Source organism: Hipposideros armiger, unplaced genomic scaffold, assembly GCF_001890085.2.
Source record: "Hipposideros armiger isolate ML-2016 unplaced genomic scaffold, ASM189008v1 scaffold_508, whole genome shotgun sequence".
NCBI classification, from domain to species: domain Eukaryota; kingdom Metazoa; phylum Chordata; class Mammalia; order Chiroptera; family Hipposideridae; genus Hipposideros; species Hipposideros armiger.
In genome coordinates this window covers 1,247,465-1,269,816 of record NW_017731858.1, presented here as the reverse complement: position 1 = coordinate 1,269,816, position 22,352 = coordinate 1,247,465, and the positions used below count along the sequence as shown (strand labels likewise).

The 22,352-nt window shown below is 45.0% G+C and overlaps 1 protein-coding gene across 4 annotated transcripts in view; it reads left to right on the top strand.

Annotated features, from left to right (window-relative positions):
• Positions 1 to 243: 243 nt before the first annotated feature.
• SEPTIN6 (septin 6) overlaps positions 244 to 22,352 on the top strand; it is a 66,957-nt gene continuing 44,848 nt past the window's right edge. For 3 of the 4 annotated variants that reach the window (XM_019667858.1, XM_019667857.1, XM_019667855.1), the window contains exons 1-2: positions 298 to 585; positions 14,486 to 14,600. In XM_019667858.1, the coding sequence (XP_019523403.1) occupies positions 556 to 585; positions 14,486 to 14,600 (145 nt within the window). In that variant the 5' untranslated portion in view covers positions 298 to 555. Of the gene's footprint in view, positions 586 to 14,485; positions 14,601 to 22,352 lie in introns of all 4 variants that reach the window. The other variant, XM_019667856.1, reaches the window with a different exon arrangement.

Below are 22,352 nucleotides of genomic sequence, written 5' to 3'. Positions count from 1 at the left end.
CTGGAATCCCAGCACCCTGATATCTCGGTGGAGAGGAAGAAGGGGTCCAGGGGGCGGCGAGGAGGGAAAGGAGGACTGCAGAGCTCAGCAGCCGAGCTGTCCGCAGGAGGTGGAGGAGCGGGGGCTCCCTTCCAGCCTTTGGGGGTCTGGGATGTAAGGCGAGAGCAGGGGGGTGTGACAATTCAGCAGAGGTCGGGACGTACCACGGAGCCCAGTGGCTGGGGGAGGCAGGACATGGTCATCGAGGGGAGCCCCCGCTCCCCCTTCGCAAAGGCTAAAGACAGAGGTTGCAAGGACAACTGGTAGGGGGCTGGTAGCGGAAAGCGGCGAGTTAAATCCGTCCCCTCCCCAGATCCCACTTCCGAGGGAGTGGGCGATAGAGGGGAGGTGGGGTTGGACCAGCTGCGAGGGGGCCCCTCCCTTGCACCTCCCCCCACCGGACTTGGTCGCGCCCGAAGTGTAACACTTTCTCTTTGTCGGAGGAGCTGTGCTGTTTTCTGTGCTGGAGCTACAGTTGCGGCGACGCCCGTGGCAGCCCTGGCCGACGCAGGAGAGATGGCAGCGACCGACATAGCTCGCCAGGTGGTGAGTGCAGGGGTTGGGTGCCAGAGCCGGGCCTGGGGACCTGGGGGCCTGGGCAGGGCCGAGGAGACCTGGCTGCCGCCAACGCCACCGCGAGGAAGGCAGTGGGCAGCATCCAGGAGCCAAAGCACGGCGGGACTTCTGATCCCGGGGTCAGCGGCTCAGTCCCCCAGCTTGTTCTGGAGCACAGTGACGGTGGCGGGCTGGTGGGGGGCCTGGCCAAGGCCGCCGGATGGCGCCTGAACTTAAATTACCCAAGATCTGCAGTAAGCGCTGCCGCTTCCCTCGCTGCAGCCACTGCCCGGCCGCTGGGGCGTTGCCGAATGAATGGCCGCACAAGCCGCCAAGCCCTCTGGATTCCTGGCACCATGGCCTGGCTTCCTCCATCGCCAGGCCGCGCCCCTGCACACAGCTTCCCGCCGGGACTGAGCCTTCTTAGGAAGAGGGGCGCAGGGCTGGGGTTAGCCGGAGGCTGGAGGCGGTGAGTGGTGAGGGGGGCAGAGAGGTGACTGGCGGGGGGAGGGGCTCTCCATATGCGTTACATGTGTGACTGCGTCTGTGAGTGTGTAGCATTGTGTGCGCCTGAGTGCACGCGCGCGCACTCGTGCCTCCCCCGCAAGCGGCGCCCGGCTGCTCTGTGACCCTAGATGAGTCCGCCAGTTTCTCTGCGTGTGCTCACCTCCAGGGTGTGTGCCCGTGTGTCCAGACGCCTCTCAGCTTGTGCTGCGTGTCTGAGTCCCATTTGTCCGTCTGTGTGGGGTGTAGCACACTGGCCTGTAGGTGGCTGGCTGCGTATTTTGGCAGGTTTCTGAGTGCCTGATCCGGGTTGTGCGGGTCCCCGGGGGTCTGTCGTGGTGCGTGTTTGGGTGTAACTGGGCTTGTGTGCCAAAACCTGTGGAGCTGGCTTCTTTCTATGGGGACTCATGAAAATAACTGAGGTTTGCAAAAACAGTACTGTATCTCTTTTTGTTGGCAACCGACACTGGGGGGGGGGATCTTCATTTAAAGAACTGAAGTTTTCCAGCCTGAGATGTGCAGAGAAATCAAATTGAAGTGACCTGAGACTCCATGCTTGTTTTTGTAGACCAAAAGTTTGGTTGCAAAGGGAGGGGATGATTGCATTTGGGGGAACAACCTAGCCTTTCTGTTCATCCATGGGTTTCTGGGATTTTCAGAAGCCCACAATTACTAGCACCCTGAGGCCAGGAAGGAGAGTGAAGTAGGGGTAGGTCAAATCTCAAGATGCTAAATACGACTTGATAAAAATCTCTGAAACACACACAAAAAATGTTTTAAAGCCTTGTGGTTTACTTGTTAAGGGAAACAGTCCATGCAATGTAATTCCAGTGGAAAAAAAATAGCTTCGAGGTGTTTGGTGTAATTGAAATTGATTTGTTTTCAAAATGTGAATCTGGAATCCGGGTATTTTCTCTACAGGATATGTATGAATTTTTTCTACCCTCTTGTCCCTGTTTGAAAGAGCAAGGTGATTTCTTTGGATCCTCCCCCACACCCTGCAGACCTCAGCATGGAGTTCTTTATGTAGTCACCATGTGGAAGGACCCAGACAAGAGACAATACACTTGGATAATGGAATTTGAGAGAATTCTCTTCTCCCCAAAATTGGCACTGTAATATTTATTACTTTAGTGTTTTGAGGGTTCCCAGAGTGCTTTTCTGTTCCTGGTTACCTGCATTTTAGAGATCATGGCTTAAGTGGAGGAATTAGTCTGGTGGATTACACTTACCCTGTCCTTAGTGACCAAAAAGGATGCAAATGATTTTTCTTGTCAGCTAATTAATTTGCATTGACCTGTCCATACTCTCTCACTAGTCCCCTTGCCTGGCATAGGATTGCAAGGCAGATGTTGTAAAGGCGGAACATTCTAGAAGGTTGTGTTTCACCTCAGGCACAACTCAGGCAACCCAGAGATCCTCTTTGTTGTGCAGATGGAGGTGGGGGTGGTTTAGGACCACTTGGTTTGCTTTGCATAGTTCCAGTTTGCTCTGGCCAGCCATGCCATACTGTTTGATGAAGAACATAACTGTATGCCAGATTCTGAAGCTCAAAGAGCACCCTGAGTACTTGAGACCTTGTTATCATGATAAATGGGTTTCTGGGAAAACTGACGTCACTCTCCATGCCCCCCTCTCCCAGCCAGTGAAACTCTTGTTTAATGTGTCATTTGTCTCTGCTCTCCTTTGTGTCTGCCAGAAGTTGTAATTCCCCAGGGGAAAATGGAATTAACTCAGGAGAACTTGGATGTCTAGTTGCAGCTTGTTTCTTCCAGGAAACATGTACCCAGGGGTTGGGAAGAGAAGGCTGAAGAATAAACCTAAGTGTGCCTGGCTTAAGAGTTCTTTTTAGTGAGCTCTGAGACATGGTGCCATGCAAGTAGTCCTCTGGTATGTGTTGTGTGTGTGTGAGGGGGCGGGGGGGGGGCGGCGTGTCCTTTCCAGAGTCAGTGGAGGGTCACTCTGGCTGGTAAGGCAACATTGTTTGTGATTAAAACAGGCCTTAGAGTTGTTGGGTATGCATGTAACTTGGAAGTTTACCTCTTGCGTACATATACAATCTCATCCCATTTGAATGAACACCACGAAGATTCTGTATGACAAAACAATTTTTCCATTGTGACCACAAGTGTTTATTTGATTGACTGCTAAGTGTTCAGCACCATGGCTAGCCCTGGTCAATTATATAAAAAAAAAGTAGTAGGCATAGCTTCTGGCTTTTAAGCTCACAGTCTATTTAGAGAGACAAATTGCGTACACAATAATTAGAGAACTATAGCAAATTTTTGGAATGTCCCCACCCCCAACCCCTGCCTGTGAGGTGGCTTGGCTGCTATTAATATATACATATTCTCAAAGGTTACATGACTTGTCCAAGGTAACCTAGCCAGGCACAGTGCAGGCCCCAGAGGCTGCATTTCCTAGCTCTTGCATTAAGCTGTTTATTTTATTGTTGCATTTTGGGGTACAGACTGTAAGTACTGGCTCATAGAAAGAATAGCTCCTTGATTCTGGCTTCAAACAATCCCACGATGTGGGCAATGATGCTTTCTTCTAGTAGGGTAATGGTCTTTCTCCCTAACGAAAGAGTTTTCAGGAGATAACTTTGCCCTATCTGGGGTTGGCCTGGGGCCACTGTCCCAGAGCATCTGCCTACAGGTGGCTGCACTCTGGGCTCACTATCAAATGGCACTTCACCTAGATGACCCTTAAAGTTTCCTGCCCCAGCCATCTCCACCACCTCACACCAAAAGTAATATTGTACCCTAAACAGGGAGAGCAAAACCCCAGTATTCACCTATACCTCTATTGGTGATACAGCATTGAAGAAACTTTACATGGCCCCAAATATCAAAGCTTCTTGAATCTAAGTGAAGGGTATATGGATGATCATTGTACTGTTTTCCAACTTTCCTGTGTGTTTGAGACTTTTCAAAATAAAAAGTTGGGGGGAAATTACAAGGCACCCCCCTAGCTGCACATGGCCCCTTCCCTCAGGGAGTCTACGATCTGGTAGTGGAGGCAGACAGCCAATAACTATACAATTATCTTGTGGTAAATACTGCACAGGAAAGCTATTGCCTGCTATGAGAATTTATTTAAAGGGGACCTAATCCAGCAGTGAATGGGTGTGGTGGGTGACAGGAAAGGCTTCCTGAGAGCTTCATCTAGGAAAAGGGTAGGTGGGAATATGGGTGAGGTCTCACTTCTGCTACTGGACTGGGAACATTTCCTTTGTTAATTCACGCACTTTTATTTTCATTCATTTCTTCAACATGTGGGAGAAACTTTATTGGGCAGCGACTCTGCCAGGCTCTGTGCCAGGTGCTGGGGATCTAGTGGTGGCTGAGGCCATTAAGACTCTGCCCTCTCAGAGCTTCCAGATGAGAGGCAGGAAGGAATAAGTCCCATTTCCTTTTCCTATACCAAATCCCGGAAATGTGTGTTAGCAGTGTTCTTATTCCAAAACTGCATTATAACTGAGCGATTTGTTTGTGTAGTATAATAAGATTTTGATCTGCAGTCATGTGCATAGCATTTACTTTGTGGAGTCTCTGCTGTAAATTTTCTATTAATTGTTGACTTTGTTATCCAGCACAGCCCCTCCCTTTGTGTGCTGTAAGGGAGCTAACCAGTTGTATTAGCCTGAACAGAACTAATTAGGAAACTAAGTCCACTGGGAAAAGGTATTCCAGAAGAAAATAGGACTGATTTCTGGACTTTCCTGGCTCCTGGATTATCAGAGCTGTGGCATGAACAACTGAGAAGGGCTTCTAGTTGCATGTACATTAAAACCACAGTCAAGAAAGAGAGAAAAGAAAGAAAACAAACACTATGGATAAGTGTAACATGTTTCTTTCAATGATCTCAAAATGCTTCCATTTGTATGATGTCATTTTCCCCAATAGTTTCCTAGACAAGTATTATTGTTCTCTTCATTTTATGGGTACAGGGAGACCAAGTGACTTAGTCCAAAGCGTTATTGTTGGTCAGTGGATGAAACAATGAAACACCTACCAGAAGACACAGATTCATATAAAAACAAACACTCTGGCCTTTTCATGATGTTTCTAAGAAATGAAAATCCTGCCACTTCCTCTCTTCTCCCTTTCTTCACAGCACTCCCCTCACAGCACACTCATGGGGGTAAGAGGGGAATATACTTGGGTGCATGGGTGCATTGAAGACTCTCTGATGTTTAAAAAAATTTGCAGTTTAGATCCAGATAGCACAGTTATGGGTTATGTGTAGATTTCCGCCTTGCCCTCCCATATTGCCTTAAATAAAAATCTTGGAGCCACCAGTCATGTAATGATGGATTATTTTAAGTAACAACTGGCGGGTGGGGAGGGCAGAATAAATTAGAAACACAGACCCTTTCTCCTAGGTTTGGCAGGAGGAAGCTTCTGCTACCGCGATTTGGGATTTGAAACCATGGGTTTCTCTGCTGCCTGCACAGAGGAAGGAGGCCACATGCTCAGGAGGGTGAGACACTCTCCTTCAGTGTCTTCTCATTAGAGGCAGCCATCTGCTGAATTATGCAGAGTGCTTTCAGCTGGCTCTCGAGTTGGGTCATCCGCTCCATTCACTTAAATATGATTGGGGAAAAGATTTGCGGGCCTTCTCAGGGACAGGACTCAGGGTTCAGCTTTCTCCTGCCATGGCCCTCTCTGACCCGTAATGAATGCCCTTGGGTAACAGGATTAGAACTCTGCTTTTGCAGCCCTGATGAGGTGTGAGGTAGCATTGGGTTTCCTTTCACAGCAGAGGCCCCCCAGCTCTGAGCACTGGGACTGAGGCAGAAATGGTTTTCTCAGATCCCCCTTAAACAAGACCAGGTGGAGGCAGAGGCAAATTCACGCTCCCCAGAGGACAGTTGGGCACTCATCCAGAGGCCTGTGAGTAAACTTTAAAAAAAACAAACAGAGTTAAGAGCTCGCTCAAGAGTTTGAGCTCTGAGCAACAGCGGTTCGAGTCAGCCCGAGCTGAGCAGCCGTGAGCTGCCAACAGGTGGCGGGATGGCTCAGCTAAAAAAAAAAAACAAAAAACAAAAAACAGATTGGAGATAACCATGGCCAAAACACCTAGAAAACTGTTGAAATTGTCTGGCTTGAAGAGAATCTCGCTTTTCTGGGAAAGTTGATCCACCCGGAGCAGAAGGTTGTCCCAGCCTGAGGTGGAGATGTTTTACCTAGAATTGGCTTGTTGGGTTAAGTAGCCCTGGGGCTCTTGAGCAGAGCTAGGCAGCTGACCAGGTCGAGGCTTAGGTTGAAGTCAGAAGACAGGGAAACGGAAGAGAGAATGCAGAAGAGGAGCAAAAACCCTTCATGACATCCACTGCCTCAGTTGCCTTCCGTGGGCCATTGCCACCTTGGTGAGCCCATAGGCTTCCAGGACGAATTCCATAACCCTTCTCCCTCTGACTAGCATCAAGCCACAAACCCAATGTCCTGGAATTTTAGCAGCATAAAGACCTACAATCTGCCACTTGAGGCAGCTTTTCCATTTCAGAGTGGCCATCTGCTTGACAGGGCCCTGGATCCTAGCACCACTGTCTGCCACTAAATCACTCTGTGACTTGGGACAAGTCACTTCCTCTCTCTGAGTCTCTTTTCCCTGTTGTAAAATGAGCTGGTTGGATTAGCTGATTTTTAAGGGCGTTTCTAGCTCAAACATTGTATGGATCTTATGTTTCCTTGTTCTCCAGCCTAATTTCTTTGAGGTACTTGCTTGCTTCTGCTTCTGAATGAGGTGGCAGAATGTGACTCCACCCCTTCCCTGCTTGGACTCTTTGAGCTGGATGGGGAGAGAGTTGGAGAGAAGGCTAGTCTGGGCTTTTAGCTCAGCAGGATCTCTGTAAGTGGAATAGAAACGACCCTTCAGATATTGTCTGTCTGTGTAGGTGTTTTTAGCCTTTGTATTCCTACAAAGGTACATGGCAGCTGAATTTTTGTCTGTTGAGTCCAATTTTTAATGCACTAGGAGAGCTGGCTCTTTAATGGGATTCTGCTGTGAATCCTTTTATAGAATGAAAAAGCCACTCTGGAATTGATCTGATGAATTAAAATCCAGAGTTTCATCTATTGGATTTGCCAAAAATGGGCCTTCTCCCTATATGGTGATGATGGTTTCCTTTGTGTGTCCCCAGGGTCCCCTAAGCTGCTTCCCCACTGAAGGGCATTTCTGGGGCCTCTAAGAGGGTATTGCCAGCTTTTGCAGGCTTTATTTCTCCTTTGCAAAGCCCCCCAATTTTTCTCTCCCAGTTCAGGGCATTGCTACTACTGTCAGATTCTTCTTAACCTGGCTTAATCAGCATGAAGGGCATTCTGACATTTGATGTGTGAGGCATATTGGAGGTTTGTTTGGTTTTTGTTTGTTTTTAACCTCTGGGAACATAAGAACATATCAGTTCTTATTGCTGATAATAGAGTGGCATCCACACCCTTGACATCACTGGAGGCAGCAGTTAGGGCTATCACCCACCTGATTGTTTCAAGAATTATTGCTACATTTCAGGATATGTCGTTTGACTTCTGGTATACATGAATCTTTTATAAATTATAATAAGTTATGTATATATCATAATAATGTTATAATTTGGAGAATAATAGTGTTTTATTATACTATTGGTAAAATAAATGTTTTATATATAATAAAACTGTCTGAAAGCTGAATGTTCAACTGAATTTTCTAAGTATCTGTATTTAAAACACCTTTTTGGTTGTAGTTGAAGATTTTGCTATAATATCTGAGGCCACTTTCTTGCCTAAGAAAGTATCATCATAGAAACTTTAAAAAAAAATTTTTTATTCTGATTATAAAAGTGAAATATGCCTATTGTAGAAAATTTGGAAAACACAGAAAAGCAACAACACTTACAGTCCCTCCACCCAAAAGTGACCATTGTCATCATCTTGGTGTATTCTTGGAAGCTTTTAAAAATGCATATATACTTTTTCCATGATTGGGGTGATCTTGTGTACACAGGTTTTGTTTGTTTGTTTGTTTGTTTGACCTAACAGTATTTGGTGATCATTTCCCCATGTCATTATATATTCTTAGAAAACATTTTTATCAGCTGCTTAATATTCTATTGAGCACCATTGAATTATTTCTTGATTTTGACTGTCCTGCAGATTTGCAGGGTCTATCAGAGAGTGGTCTTCAGTGCTGGGAAAGGATATGGAGAAACAAAAGGTGTGAGAGATCAGGCCCACCAGTAAGTGACATGTGGAGAGAATCCTATTTCAGTGTTTCTGTGCTTCCTAGCTTCTACATGCAAAGGCCAGAGGAGAAAGTTTAGGGAAAGCCCCTCAGCAATGAGCTCTGAACTTTTTCTTTGGTCCCATCCTTCAGGATGACAACTACTAACTTTAGCCACTCCAGTTTTAATGGAGGCAGGAAAATCTCCATTGACACAGATGCACACTCCGTCCCCAGAGGCCTCAAATACTGCTTGCTTACTAAACCACAAAGGTCGGAAGAGGGGCAGGGTGTCGGAAGAGGGGCAGGGGGTCGAGGGGGACAGGAAGGAGTTGCCCACTTGGGTTCTTATGGGACTCTTTATTTTCAGAATAACAGGAATAGGAGAAAGATGCACAGGTGGAACCACCATACCTGGTTCTTCATAACATGAACCTTCGACTATTCAATTAAAAAATGAAATTGCTGTGTCCTCAGGGCCGGAGGCGGAAGAGAAAGAGAGCGCTGTTTCTGCCTGTGATATGAAATGTGGTATAACGTATTTCAAAACCACAGGTGACTGCAGATGAGGAGAAAACAGGAAATGTAATTGGGGAGGGGAGTGGGGCTCTCCCAGTTCTCAAGAGCTTGCTTTCAATTTTGCCTTCCTTTTAGCTCCTTTGAAACTCTGCCTCTTAGTTGCCCCTGCTGCAAAGCTGAGTGAGAACTCTCTTTTTTTGTAATAAAAATGTTTTTAAGTTACATAGATAATGTGTGAATACATTCATGCTGTAAAAGACTCAAACAAGACAGAAGCATACTGACTACCCTCCTGAATAACCCCTGTTTTCATTCCCCTCCCCTGAGGTAGTCACAGTTCTTGGTTTGGTGGGTGTCTTTTAGTTCCCTTCATATGCACTCACATCATTTATGCACAAATGTGTATATGTGTGTGTGTCTCTCTCTCTCTCTCTATGTGTGTGTGTGTGTGTGTGTGTGTGTGTGTGTATATATATATATATATATATATATGGCTTTTTTGCATATATGGGCTCATACTATGCATATTGTTCTAGAACTTCTTTTATCTACCTTATACTATATCTTGGAGATACTCACATCAGTAGTACAGACCTACCACTTCTTAATGGCTACAGAATATTGCAGAATAGGCATGTAGCATATTTTAGTTAAATAATTTCCTATTGTTGGACATTTACATTTTTTCTAGTTTTTCAGTGTTATAAACAATGTTGTAATTAATTTCCTTGTAGTACATGGATCTTTGTAGAATAGATTCTGAGGGGAGATTGTGGGGTTACAGGACATGGGCCATTTAACATTTTGGTGACTGCTGCCTTTCTAGCATCTCAGTTCAAACCTTGAACATGGTACCACCTGCTACCTGCAAAATGACAACTTGAGGTTTTAGTGTCAGATGTACTGAGCCAAGTTTCCAGTTCTATCTCCTCTGGTGCATGTTGTAATTCCGAGAACATTCAATTAACTGCAATCAAAGTAATCAGGACCGCAATTAATCAGGCCACCTTACAGAGTAAGAGGAAAGATATATCTGAGGTTTAGTGAGGGTGGGAGGAACAACTTCTAGGGGCTATCATGGGTCCAGTGTACATTCAGTCCAGTGTCATGACCTTTTTACCTCTATATATTTAGCTCTGAACAATGAGGACTGATGCTCATAATGATGACTTTGACATCTTATAAGATACATCAAAGCAAGAGTGAATGGTACTCGCTAGACAGGATTTTTAAAAACAGGAACCATATATACAAATACTCCTACTACATTTTTGAAGCTTTGTCAACTACAACAAGCATTGAGACAAAAAGTTTGCTGCTTAAATCTTGGTTAGCGAGAAAAACACATTAAACAGATCTCATGTCCCCTAGTCCCCAAACCTTCTATTTAATTTAGATGAACGTATTGGACACTAGGTAAAAAGATACAGAAGAAATAAAGATTCTAAATGTCACCAGTGACCTTCACCAAATCCAGATCAATAGTTATTTCTCTGTATTTTTTCCTGACTTCAGCCTTGGCCTCTGGTGATAGAAAATTATTGGGTCATCTCTTCCTTTTCTGATCGTTTCCTCTCCTTAGAAGAATCTTCTTCACGTTCCCATTCCTTACTTGTGTTCATTTCCTATATTCAGTCTTTAGCTCTTTTCTCTCTGTACTATCTTTTGGAGAACACATCCAGTTTCATGCCTCTCACTCCTAAATTTATATCCCAGTCCTGAAGTCTCCTTGAGCCTACAATCCCATATTGCTAAGTACTTTTTGGATTTTTTCCCCCTGGATATCTCACTTAAAATAAAAACTCTTATTTTCCTTAATATATAAAATGCTTTCAGAAATCCAGAAGAGAAAGACAAACACCTATGTTTTTTTAAAAAAATGGACAAAGACATGAATAGGCAAGTCACATGTATGTATATATAAACACAATACACATATATAGTTGAACAAGAAAAAAAGTTCACTTTCAGTAATAAAATGTAAATTAACTGACATGATACCATTTTCACCATGGTTAAAAAGCTTCAGAAAGTCAGTACTGGTCTATGTATGGGTAAACAGTCACTCCTGTACATTGGTGGTGGAAATAGACATGTGTACTATTCTCTGTTGAGTGATTCTCAGTGTGTATCAAAGTCTTTCAAATGTGTGTGTCTTTGGATTCAATGGGCTTCAATTCTAGGAATAAATTCTAGGAATTTAATCAGAAAGAAATAATCAGAGATATAAGAACAATAATTATTGTTTATATTGTTGAAAACTTGGAAGCATACTAAATGTTTAGCAGTAGATTATTGGCTAAGAAAATCCGGTAAATTCCTACAATGGAATGCTATATGGCTAAAGTTTTAGAAATATACTTCATTACTCAAAAAACATCTATATTATATTAAGTGTCAGTTTATTAAGTCAGGTTATCAGAAGGAATATACAGAATTATCCCTATTTTGTCAGGAAAAAAAAAGATACATACTGGAGGGAAGTACACATAAATATTAACAGTGATTATCTCTGGAGAGTGATATTATGGCTGACTGTGATTTTTCCCCTTTACAATTTTTCATGTTATAAAATTTCTACAGTGAACATTGATTATTTTATAAGATAAAAAGCCTGATAAATGAAGTTTCTTTTAATAATAGCTTATTTAAAACCAGACTCCTCGACTTCCCCACTACACAAGCTCCTTTTCTTGGCTTTCTCTCTTTCATGGTGCCATCAATCCAAGCTCCCGGGCTTAGAACCTTGAAGCTTTAAAGCCTTGATTGCTCCCTCACTACCTCTGCCCAATCGCTCATTAAGTCTCATCCCTTCTTTAGGACGTCTCTCAAATTTTCTCCTCCCTCTTCAGTCCCAAGTCTGATCAGTGCACTCTAACCAGCATTTATTGTCACAGTGCCTGGATGTCACTCTGCTAGTTCAAAGTTATTAGAGCCATCTGCTCATACTGCCCCTTATTCTCTCTCTCCTCCAAATCAATCAAGCACCCTGCCTCTGGAATGATCTTTTTTTGAAAACACTACTTGTATCATGGCCCTTCCTGCCCAAAACACTCAAAATGCCCCCCCCCGCACCCGCCCCAAGTCTTCTGGCCTAGGGAGTAAAGCTCATATCCTTTCTTCTGCTGTTTAGGGCTCTTTCCAGCACTATGCTAGGTGGGAGGTAACGGTGGGCACATGGGAGGTGCTTGGTAAGTCTGACAATGAAGTAAATCTTTAAGAATAAGGCGTGGAGTTCTCCCCACTGCCCTCCACTATCTTCACTTTGAAAGTTCCCTTTCCTCACCTTTTGGCACTTAGACCAGAGGCCTTGGAGCACTTAAAGTTTCATGGTGCTGTGTTTGGAGACAGGAAGAGGGAGGCAAGGGGCAATAAATTATGGCTCAGGAAACCTCAACTATGAGTCCCTCCCAATTTCTGATGGCCTGCTACGTAGGAGGCTCCATCGAGAAAGCACTGTTTTTTTGGTTTTTGTTTTTTAAGATTTTACTGGGGAAGAGAAACAGTTTGTTTTTCCAGGACCCATCAGCTCCAAGACAAGTCATTGTCCTTCAATCTAGTTGTGGAGGGTGCCGCTCAACTCCAAGTCCAGTCGCCATTTTCAATCTAGTTGCGGGGGCACAGCCCACCATTCCATGGAATCCAACTGGCAACCTTGTGGTTCAGAGAATGCGCTCTAACCACCTGAGCCACCCGGCCGCCCCAGCACAGTGGTTCCTAAATCTCTGTCTCCCTGCAGTGTTGAGGACCAAGAAAGAACACTGGGAAAATTACATTATTTTGTTTGCTTTAATAAAAACAATAAGGAGAAAGGGGTGAGGGGATGTGGAAAGGGGTGAATGTAGAACAAGCCCTGAAGGATGTGGGCCACTCATGAAAGCCATCTGTCTTCAGGTGCCCCTCTGGGACCCAGAATACTCCAACCCAGACTGAATGATGGCAGATGGTTGTGTTTCAAGAACTCTTCACTGGGAGTGTGTGTGGGGTGAGATGTGTGAGGGTAATGAACTTGCCAGGTGGCAGTCACTGGCACCTAGCCTTGTCTCTCACTCTTGGAGAATTTGATGGTACTAATGGGAGTAGGATCTCAAGCTGGGTGAAGGGGTTATCTGGGAATCAGTTCTGACAATGTAAGCTGCTGTGAGGCTCCCCCACCAATGCACCCCATCCCTCTCTGTGAAAATATATCCCTATGGACCTAGTCTAAAAGCAGGTCCAGTCCAGGCTAAGGCTAAGAGCTACCTGTTAACAGCCTGGGATGCTGGCTTAGGCCTCCTGGCACTAACCATGCCCTTCTTGGTTTGCTCTTGGCACTTTTTTGGTTATGGAAATCTTGGTTTAACCCCACCTCACAGAAACTTAGACTGCTTACCTAGTCCCCCACTCCTCTTGTCTAGTTTGGCTGTCTCCAACTTTCCTTCTCCTCCTTTCTCCTCTCCCTTGTGGCCATTGGCAGTTAGCACATATTTTGAGTACATGCAGGCTCCTTTTGTGTCCCCTCCACCCCCCCAACCCCCGCTCTTTGGAAGCCTGCCTCAGTGTGAGGTTCTCCCTGTTATGAAAAACCATTAACAGGAACAAGCTTTGGGATTTGCAGGGAAAGCAAAGGCCTTCTGCTTTCCAGGGCTTTGAACGTCTTGGCTGACCTTGATGGAGACAAAGCAACCAGAGGAAGCAGGGAGGCATCTCTCTCTAGCTGGAGGGAACTTCAAGTGTGCCATGGCATCATGTGTTATTTGGGGAGTCCAACTGGAAGGATAACCTCACAATGCAAGAAGAACAGTAGCTACTGTTTTTTTGTTTGTTTGCTTGTTTGTTTGTTTGTTTGTTTTTTAGCTGAGCCATCCTGCCGCCTGTTGGCAGCTCAGTGGCAGCTCAGCTCGGGCTGGGCATCGAACCGCTGTTGCTTAGAGCTCGCACTTTTGAGCGAGGTCTTAACCAACTGAGCCATTCATCCAGCCCAAGCAGCTACTGTTGATGTAATGCTTACCACATGCTTGTCACCCTGCTCAGTGCTTGAGGAATATTAGCCTATCTGATCTTCACACCAGCCCTATGGGGTAGTCACTATGAGTTCCCAATTTTACACATGGGGACACTTTTAGAAGTTAAGTAACTTGTTCGAGGTCAGAAGGTGGAAAAGGTGGGATTCTAACTGAGACCTGCCTGATTTCAAAGCCTAGTCTCTTAACCTCTACACATTGCCACATTTGTAGAACCGCAAAATGCCCTAGAGAGAAGTAATTGAAGTCCCTTTGTAATATTTACTGAACATTTATGCATGTTTCAGGCATTGTGCTAAGTTCATTACATATATGAGCACATTTGAGTCTCCAATCACCTGTAAGATAGGTAATATTATCTCATATGACAGACAGGGAAGAAAATGGAGTCTCTGAGAGGTGCCCAGCTTGTAAGTGATTTGAGTTGAGAGTTCACCCAAGCCTGTGAACCTCTGGCACCAGCAGTCTCATCCCCTGACCTCGCCCTCCCATCCCTTATAAGCCCCTCTATAGTTTGTCTGTCTGGAACTACGGTGACATGCATTACGGAGCCTGGGTGGGTGTTACTTCCTAGCACGGAGATTCTTTTGGATGGAGAAGTGAGGTCCAGATTGCTTGTAAGCACATTTTCATTTTCTCCCCTCCCACCCCTTCTAAATTAGGGTGAAGGTTGCCGAACTGTCCCCCTGGCTGGACATGTGGGGTTTGACAGCTTGCCTGACCAGCTGGTGAATAAGTCAGTCAGCCAGGGCTTCTGCTTCAACATCCTGTGTGTGGGTGAGTATTTCCATAGCAGGAAATTCTATTACAGAATATGGATCCTTAATGGCTGGATGTGGCTTCGCAGGTAATTAGGTTAAATAGTGTGTCATTCTGATCTACTTGCAAGAGTGTTTTGCTTCTTTTATCCCTCTGCTTGTTTTTGTAAACAGCCAGTTATAATGACATTTTTCCTTGGTCAGACCACACTATGGGGCCATCCATTGGGGGGAAAGTGAGCTGTGTGACACCTAGTGGAAATTTTGTAAGGAAGCTGGCTGGCTCAGCTATTGTTGTCAGGTTCATTTTGACTGCAGAAAACAGGAGCCAGAGCAGAACTGGAAGGGAGGCAATGGCTGTGTGCAGTGGGCTGGGTCTGTCTGTTTCCTCTGCAGCCCTGCTGTGCTTGGTACAGTTTGAGCTCAAGTGCAGGGACCACACAGCTGTGTGCAAAGTTCTTTTATCCCCTTTGAGTATACTTCTGCCTGTACTTTTAGTCTCAAGTGTGGGAACCACATCTTAGTCATCTCTAATGTGCTAATCACAGCACAAAGAGAGTTTTATAATATTTGTGAAATGCACGAATGGACTAACCCCACAGAAACCACTCATTATGCTTCTCAAACACTTTCCCATATTAGCAATTTGGGTCCTTATTAGGGCTTTGTGAAGTGAGCAGAGTGAGTAGCATTCCATCCTTATCAAACAGATGGAGACCCAGAAACTTGGGGAGGACAAGAGACTTACTTGAGGCAACACAGAATAAGTGGCAGAGCCATGACAAGGACCCAGGTCTGTCAGATCCTTTGTTGCTCCCTCTGCTTCTCTAACTGCTGCCATCAATGTCTCTTGAGAACACAAAAGCATTGTGGAAACTGTCAAGCACCAGCTAAATATGAGGAACCATAGTTCCTTGACATTCTCTAAGAATCTCTTCTTGGACCTTCAAAAAATCCCAAATTTGCAAACATTATCATAGCATATAATTTTCACTATTCAGTGCAGTAAAGCATACCTGCATATTTGCAGTGGCCTGCTTCCAAACCTTAATGATTATATAAACACCATAATAAAGCCAGTTTTCACCCTGATTGGAACACTCAAATATGTCTGCTAATTGCCTTTTCTTATTTTTGTATAGAGCATATGGGGAACTCATTCATGTTGAGGATCTGAGCCACTCCTGACATAGCTCTTTTATTCTTTAATGTAGCCTAAAGTTCTATTTCCTAACTAAGGTCATTCATTTTCTTGGACTCTACTTTTAATTTGTCTGCATCCACAGTACTCTGTTCCAGATCATTTTCTGTAGGAGAATAATTGCACACTCAAGGGCAAGTAGAGAAGAGCAAAGTCACTTTTAAATATGGACAGCAGGCAGTCAGCTAGGCTCACTCACTAGCTAAATGACTCATACCCACACACTTGCTTTGGAACCTATAAAAGAAAGATATGTGTTTCACAGATTTTCTTTTTTCTTTTATTTTCTTTTTTAAAGATTTTATTGGGGAATTGGGGAAGGAGAACAGCATTGGGGAATCGGGGAAGGGGAACAGACAAGTTACTGTCCTTTTGTTCTTCAGTCTACTTGTGGAGGACGTCGCTTCACTGGCCCACATTTGTATTATCATTGCGCTCTTCCCAGTTGAGGCAGTTGCTCGCTGGCCTCTGGACGGCTGCTCATGGTGGCTCACGGCAGCTCACAAAAGTGCACACCAGCTGCAGCCCAGCCCCACTGCAGCCTACGCTGTCGCCGGTGACTCACGGCAGCCCAGCTCCAGGTCGAACTGTTGTTCACCATCTTAGCTGTAGAGGGCGCAGCGTCACTGGCCCTCATGTGGGATCCGAACTGGGGCCCTGCTGCTCAGAGATGGCACTCCCAAGCCAGCTATTAACCAACGTGCCACTCGGCTGGCCCAGTTTCACAGATTTTCATATCATGGACCTTAGAGTCCAGATCCAGGCTGTTAATTCTTCAAATGCCAGAAGTCCATTGATGGTTATGATTATTTGCTATTAGGAGAGGGATACAAAGTAAATAAGTCATGGTGGTTGACATCAAGATCAAATGCTATCTCACCCAAGATTAGTGTTGCCAAATCTCTCCAATCTTCGGCTCATGGCCAACTTATTTCACATATTTGATTACTGAAAATTTCCACACAAACATACTGGGTTTTCTTAGCATTTCTCCCAGAGCTCCATATGACCTGTACTGGAGTTGAGGAGTGAAATGACAGACCGATGCTAAGCAACATTTCAACCATTTGGGTGGGCTAGTGAAGCTTTAGGAGGGAGGCCATGTAAATCATGTGTAGGGTGATTGGACATGTGGGCCACAGGCTCCACTAGGGCCTGGAGGAACAGGCAGCCAAGCTCATGACAAAGTGACTGGGAGAAATAGTAAACCCCTATTGTCGAGTTTGCACTCAGCCATTGTACAGCTACAGCTGCTTCAGCATATACCTGCTGTAATGGACAAGCTCAACCGCTTGGGACAGACCCTCCAAGAGTGGAGGGGTAGGAAGGAGGCCCTCACCTACAAGCAGTCACCCCCTATTTTTCTTTCCTCTCATGTCGAGTTTCAGGTAATGGCTGTCCTAATAGCTCCCCTCTTAGCCCTTCAGGTGCAACCATTCGATGTTCCAGCCTGGACTGGGTTAATTCCATTCTTCACCCCTGATCCAAAGAAGTCTACAACTCATTCATCCTGCTCCCCAGCTGTACTCGTGAACTTGTCATTGCTCAGAGAGCCCACAGTTTGGGCCAAGGTCATGAGCAGCTTAGAGTGGCTCTAAGGCTGCAATCTCAGTCCAGCCATGGGACTGAGTCCTGTAGCTGACTTGGCAAAATGTTCATAGCTTGGCTGCTAAAAGTGACTTTCAATATGACCATACTTTCATGCATACCTACTGCCTGTGCATAACTGTCAGGTTTACTCCCTTAATGACTGAGCATAGAATATATTCCCCCAGAGGATTTTTTTTTCTTTTCTGATAGGGCATTTTAAGTGTACAATTATGGTAGCACTAGCTTCCATTATTAACAGAGACCTAGCCTATTTTTAGCACAGTATTATTTATCTTGGTGCTAGGCTGCTGATTACAGGCCCAAATTGAGCAGGGTGGGTACCCTACATGCATACAAAGGTCTGACAATTAAGTTTGTGAACTTGTTGCAACACTGTTGTTAATCTTTTTTGATATCAGAGGGATTATTCATTATGAATTTGTACCAACTGGACAGTTAACCAAGTTTACTATCTGGCAGTGCTTAAAAGGCTGCATGAAAAAGTTAGATGACCTGAACTTTTCACCAACAGTTCATGTCTCTTGCATTACGACAATGCACCAGCTCACACGGCATTGTCTGTGAGGGAGTTTTTAGCCAGTGAACAAATCACTGTATTGGAACACCCTCCCTACTCATCTGATTTGACCCCCAGTGACTTCTTTCTTTACCTGAAGATAAAGGAAATATTGAAAGAAAGACATTTTGATGACATTCAGGACATTGAAGGTAATATGTTGACAGCTCTGATGGCCATTCCAGAAAAAGAGTTCCAAAATTGCTTAGAAAGGTGGACTAGGTGCTGGCATCAGTGCATAGCTTCCCAAGGGGAGTACTTGGAAGGTGACCATAATGATATTCAGCAATGAGGTATGTAGCACTTTTTCTAGGAGGAGTTTGCAAACTTAATTGTCTGACCTTGTATGTGCATGTGTGTATGTTGGGATTGGGAGAGATAATTTTTATGAATCCAGACCCCAATTTACATGTCAGGGTATCAGCTAATGGCACCTGCAATAATTATTTTTAGAGGGCTAGGCACACAGTTGTGAGCATATTATGACTCCTCTTCAACAGATTCTGTAAGGTTGACAATAATTACTGAATGAAGTTACTCTCCCCCCATAAAAACATATACTGATCCCTTAGCTTTGGAAATCACTAGGATCCCATATATATATATAGTACAGGGGGCCTCGAGGAGCCACCAGAGCCAGCAGTACAAATGTTTTATTGGGAAACAGCCCCAAAGAGACTCAGCCCTCCGAATGTGCCAGCAACAGGAAAACAAAGGGTCATAATGATAATATTTACTTTGAAGCTGCTCAGGATTCCAGGCGCAACTGGATTCTGTTGAACTTGGGGGAAAAAATACATACAAGAGAAGCAGGATTGAAGCTCACTGAAGGAGGGAGGAGGGGACAGGCAGCTAGTATTGTATCATGGTCAATGGTCGATTGGGAAAGGCACCTGTCTAAGACAGGCTGCCAGCAGTGGTGTGCTGGTCTGTGTCACAATCTGATTTCAGGAGAAAATTGCCATGGTTTGCAGCATTTGCTGATTTCTGTGGTGACATTACTCCCACCATAGCTGGTTTTTAGCTGCTAACCCGACGTTGGACAGAGCAAGGTCACAGAGCCAGGCATGACCTTGTCCCTGTCCATAGGCTCCCTTGGCCAACTGGAGTTCTTAGAGAGTTTCCTTTTGGATAGCTCCCTCTTGAACTCAGAGATGTTTCTCTTGGTTTATTTCAACATTCAGAGCTGGAAGAGACTTTAGCTTCATGTGACTGTGAGCTCTACGCAAACAGGGATTGGGGCTGTCTTCTTCATTGCTGTATCCCTGACCCCTAAAACTATGCCTGACTCCTATTAGAGGTTTTGTAAATATTTATCAAATGATCAAAGGAAGCAACATGTCATGCCTATGGGACGCACAAGAGCATATTGGTTATAAGCATGGGTTATAAGCATTAGCAATGTCAGACTGCCTCGATTCACATGCTGGCTCTGCCACTTACTACTTTGTGACTCTGGACCAGTTACTTTGTCCATATTTTATAGATGAGGAAGATAAGTTTCAGAGAGTTTGAGAACTGGGGCAAATTCGCACAGCTAGGAAGTGGCTTGGTTAACCCATTTGTAAATTAAGGACAAATAGTAGTATCTACCTTATAAGTTTATTTTAGGGGAATAAATAAGGAAATATGAAGTATTTATAAGCAGTGACTGGCATATAGTAAGTACTTCATAAATGATAGCTATTATTATTACTACTATAACCTGCTCGTCTTATGGAAAAGGAGACTGGGGCCCAGAGAGAGGAAAGGACTCTACTCAGATCACACAGTCATTTAGTGATAACCTGGCTGGGACTCTGAGTTTCATCACTGGCAAGGACTTAATTGCTTAAGGTGCCAGAGGGTACAAATACTAACAGCAGATGAGGAAAAGGTCTAAGCTTTTCTTTGTTACAGTGGTTTGTGACTCAGGATACAAAGATCAACATCAGATTATCCCAGGGAATATAGTTTGAAAAAAGCATATTTAATAGCACGTGTTTTAAATCAAAATTCTTTTTTTTTTTTTAGCTGAGCCATTCTGCTACCTATTGTCAGCTTAGCGGCAGCTCAGCTCGGGCAGGGCATCGAACCGCTGTTGCTCAGAGCTCAAACTCTTGAGCGAGCTCTTAACCAACTGAGCAACTCGGCCGGCCCTCAAAATTCTTTTTTTGAAAAAAAATCCAAAAAAATCCAGTGTTTCCAGAATACTATCTACATTAAGCACACGAGATGAAATCCTCTTGGATGGTGGCAATGATTTAAAAAGGTTAAGAAACCCTGCTGTCCATTCTGAGGATGGAAGAGGAAAGAGAAATTGATCCCTTGGGACTCCTCAGGTTTTCTGCTAGAATCTAATTGCTAAGTCCCCACCCTCTTGCTGACTTGACCTGAGTTAGACCACATATGTGTCCCTGCCCCCCACCGCCCACTCAATACTGGGCCTAGGACAGCGTGGGTAGGAACAACATCCTAGGCTCAGGTTGAGCCTCTGCCAGCCATTTAGAGGGCCCACCCCACCCCCACCCCAGGATCCACATTGATGGAAAGCTGGAACGGGAACACTCAATAGCCATGGGACAAGCTCACTTGATTTTCTGCTCTCTTCTCATGTTGCATTTATCATGATTCCCTAGACACCTTTGGGCCCTTTTCTTCCAGACATTTGTCATTGGGCATCTAATTTTCACAGCCCTTTTGTGCTGGCAGGCAGGCATTCAGGTGGTCATTTCCTCTACTGCCCCTTCTTGCTTTCCTGCCCTGCCTGCTGACCTCCATTTCTGCAGTTGTGCAAACAGGGTGGGCCCCTCACTCTGTAGTCCTGCTCCTGAGGCCTGTGTGAGCCTCGCGCTGGGCACTTTTGTCAATACAGGAAGCTGCCTTCTCCCCTGCTCACTGAGAATCCTTAGGATCAGTGAGCCAGGGAGCCAGTTCTGGGTGCTGGAGAGGCAGGGCCCACAACACTCTAGGAGCTGATTGGCGTTCAGCAAAGACCTCACAGAACCGAAGAGGGAGTGGAGGTGGAGATGTACACAGAAAATGCATTTGGCACATACAGACAGGCTAAAATGTAGCTTGAACCTCAGCGCCCAGAGGGAAGGCAAGTTAAGGTGAAGGATCCACCCTTGTGTTCCTGCCCCAGAGATGCTGGCCCCATTTGCAGTTAGCTGCACCCCTACCTTGGGCAGGGAAGGGGTGATACATTCCATTGCTTGGCCAAGTCTGTCACCTTCCCTTGCAAAGGCCTCATCTCACCAAATTTTTCTTGAGACCCAAATACTTCCTGCTCCTTTAGGGAGGAACGAAGGGGCCTCTTCTGGGAGAATCTTTGCTGTTAATAGGTGTAGCAGACCCTGGCTGGAAACACGATCTGTGTGAGGGACTGTGTCCATGCACCCTGGCAATCAACCCCATTAGTCAGACCTGGCTACGAAAATGGGCTGGGGGGCTGGGGAGCTAGGCTGACTTAAATGTTCTCCTTGTTCTCTCTCTCACCAATCTCTCCACACTCAGAAGCTCTCACCATCAACAGATATTTTAAAAAGCACCTCCTGCATTCATAGCTCATTTGTCAGGAGAAAAGAGGCATGGAAGATAACAATATTAGACACGCCCCGATAGACCATTTGCAGTTAAGCATTGTGCAGCTCTAACTCGAGCCTTGGACAACCTTGTGGATATATGCTGTCGGTCACAAGCGGGGATTTATCAGGCCAGGATTTGCCCAGTGCAAACTCACTCTTGCCTGTGAAAACAGTCAGTGCTCACATCTCAAGGGCTGGAAGCGGGCAGGGGAGAAGAGGCGTGATAAGCAGAATGGCAAGGTAGTCTAGGTATTCAAAGGGCAATCCAAGGTAATTAACTACTGAATCTTGTATTCCTGAATCGCTTGGAGATTATAAGCAGCTGTAGTGCTCAGTCCAGTTTGTGGCCTTACATCAGATGCCTAACTCCCATGCCACCAGTTTCTCTCCAATGTTCTCATTCCCAGAAGACTGTTTGGCTCATGGCAGTGCCTTGACATCCCTTGGGTCTTCCAGGAATAACCTTTGAAAACCCTCTCCAGTGCACCACAGCCCTTACCTTACTTGTCTCCTTGGTGTGAAAGTCAAGACTTTTGAAATTCCAATGGTTTAATTTATTAGTATAGTGTAGCATATTAGTTAAACAAATAAATGACTGGTTTATTTGACATTTAAGGGGAAGAATAATTTGTGCTCTGCTGACTTCTCTCTCTATTAGCTAAAAATGGTCTCACTGACAGCTCAACCCCCTGGGAGGAGAAACTGAGGGAGGCACCGTCTCCCCACTGGGACACACATCTGGGCATCTGCAGAGCACTGTCTGGGCCAGGCAGGGAGGTGATGTAGGGACTGAGAGGTTATTTATTTGATGAAGGACTGCTCTCCCTTTATTTTAAA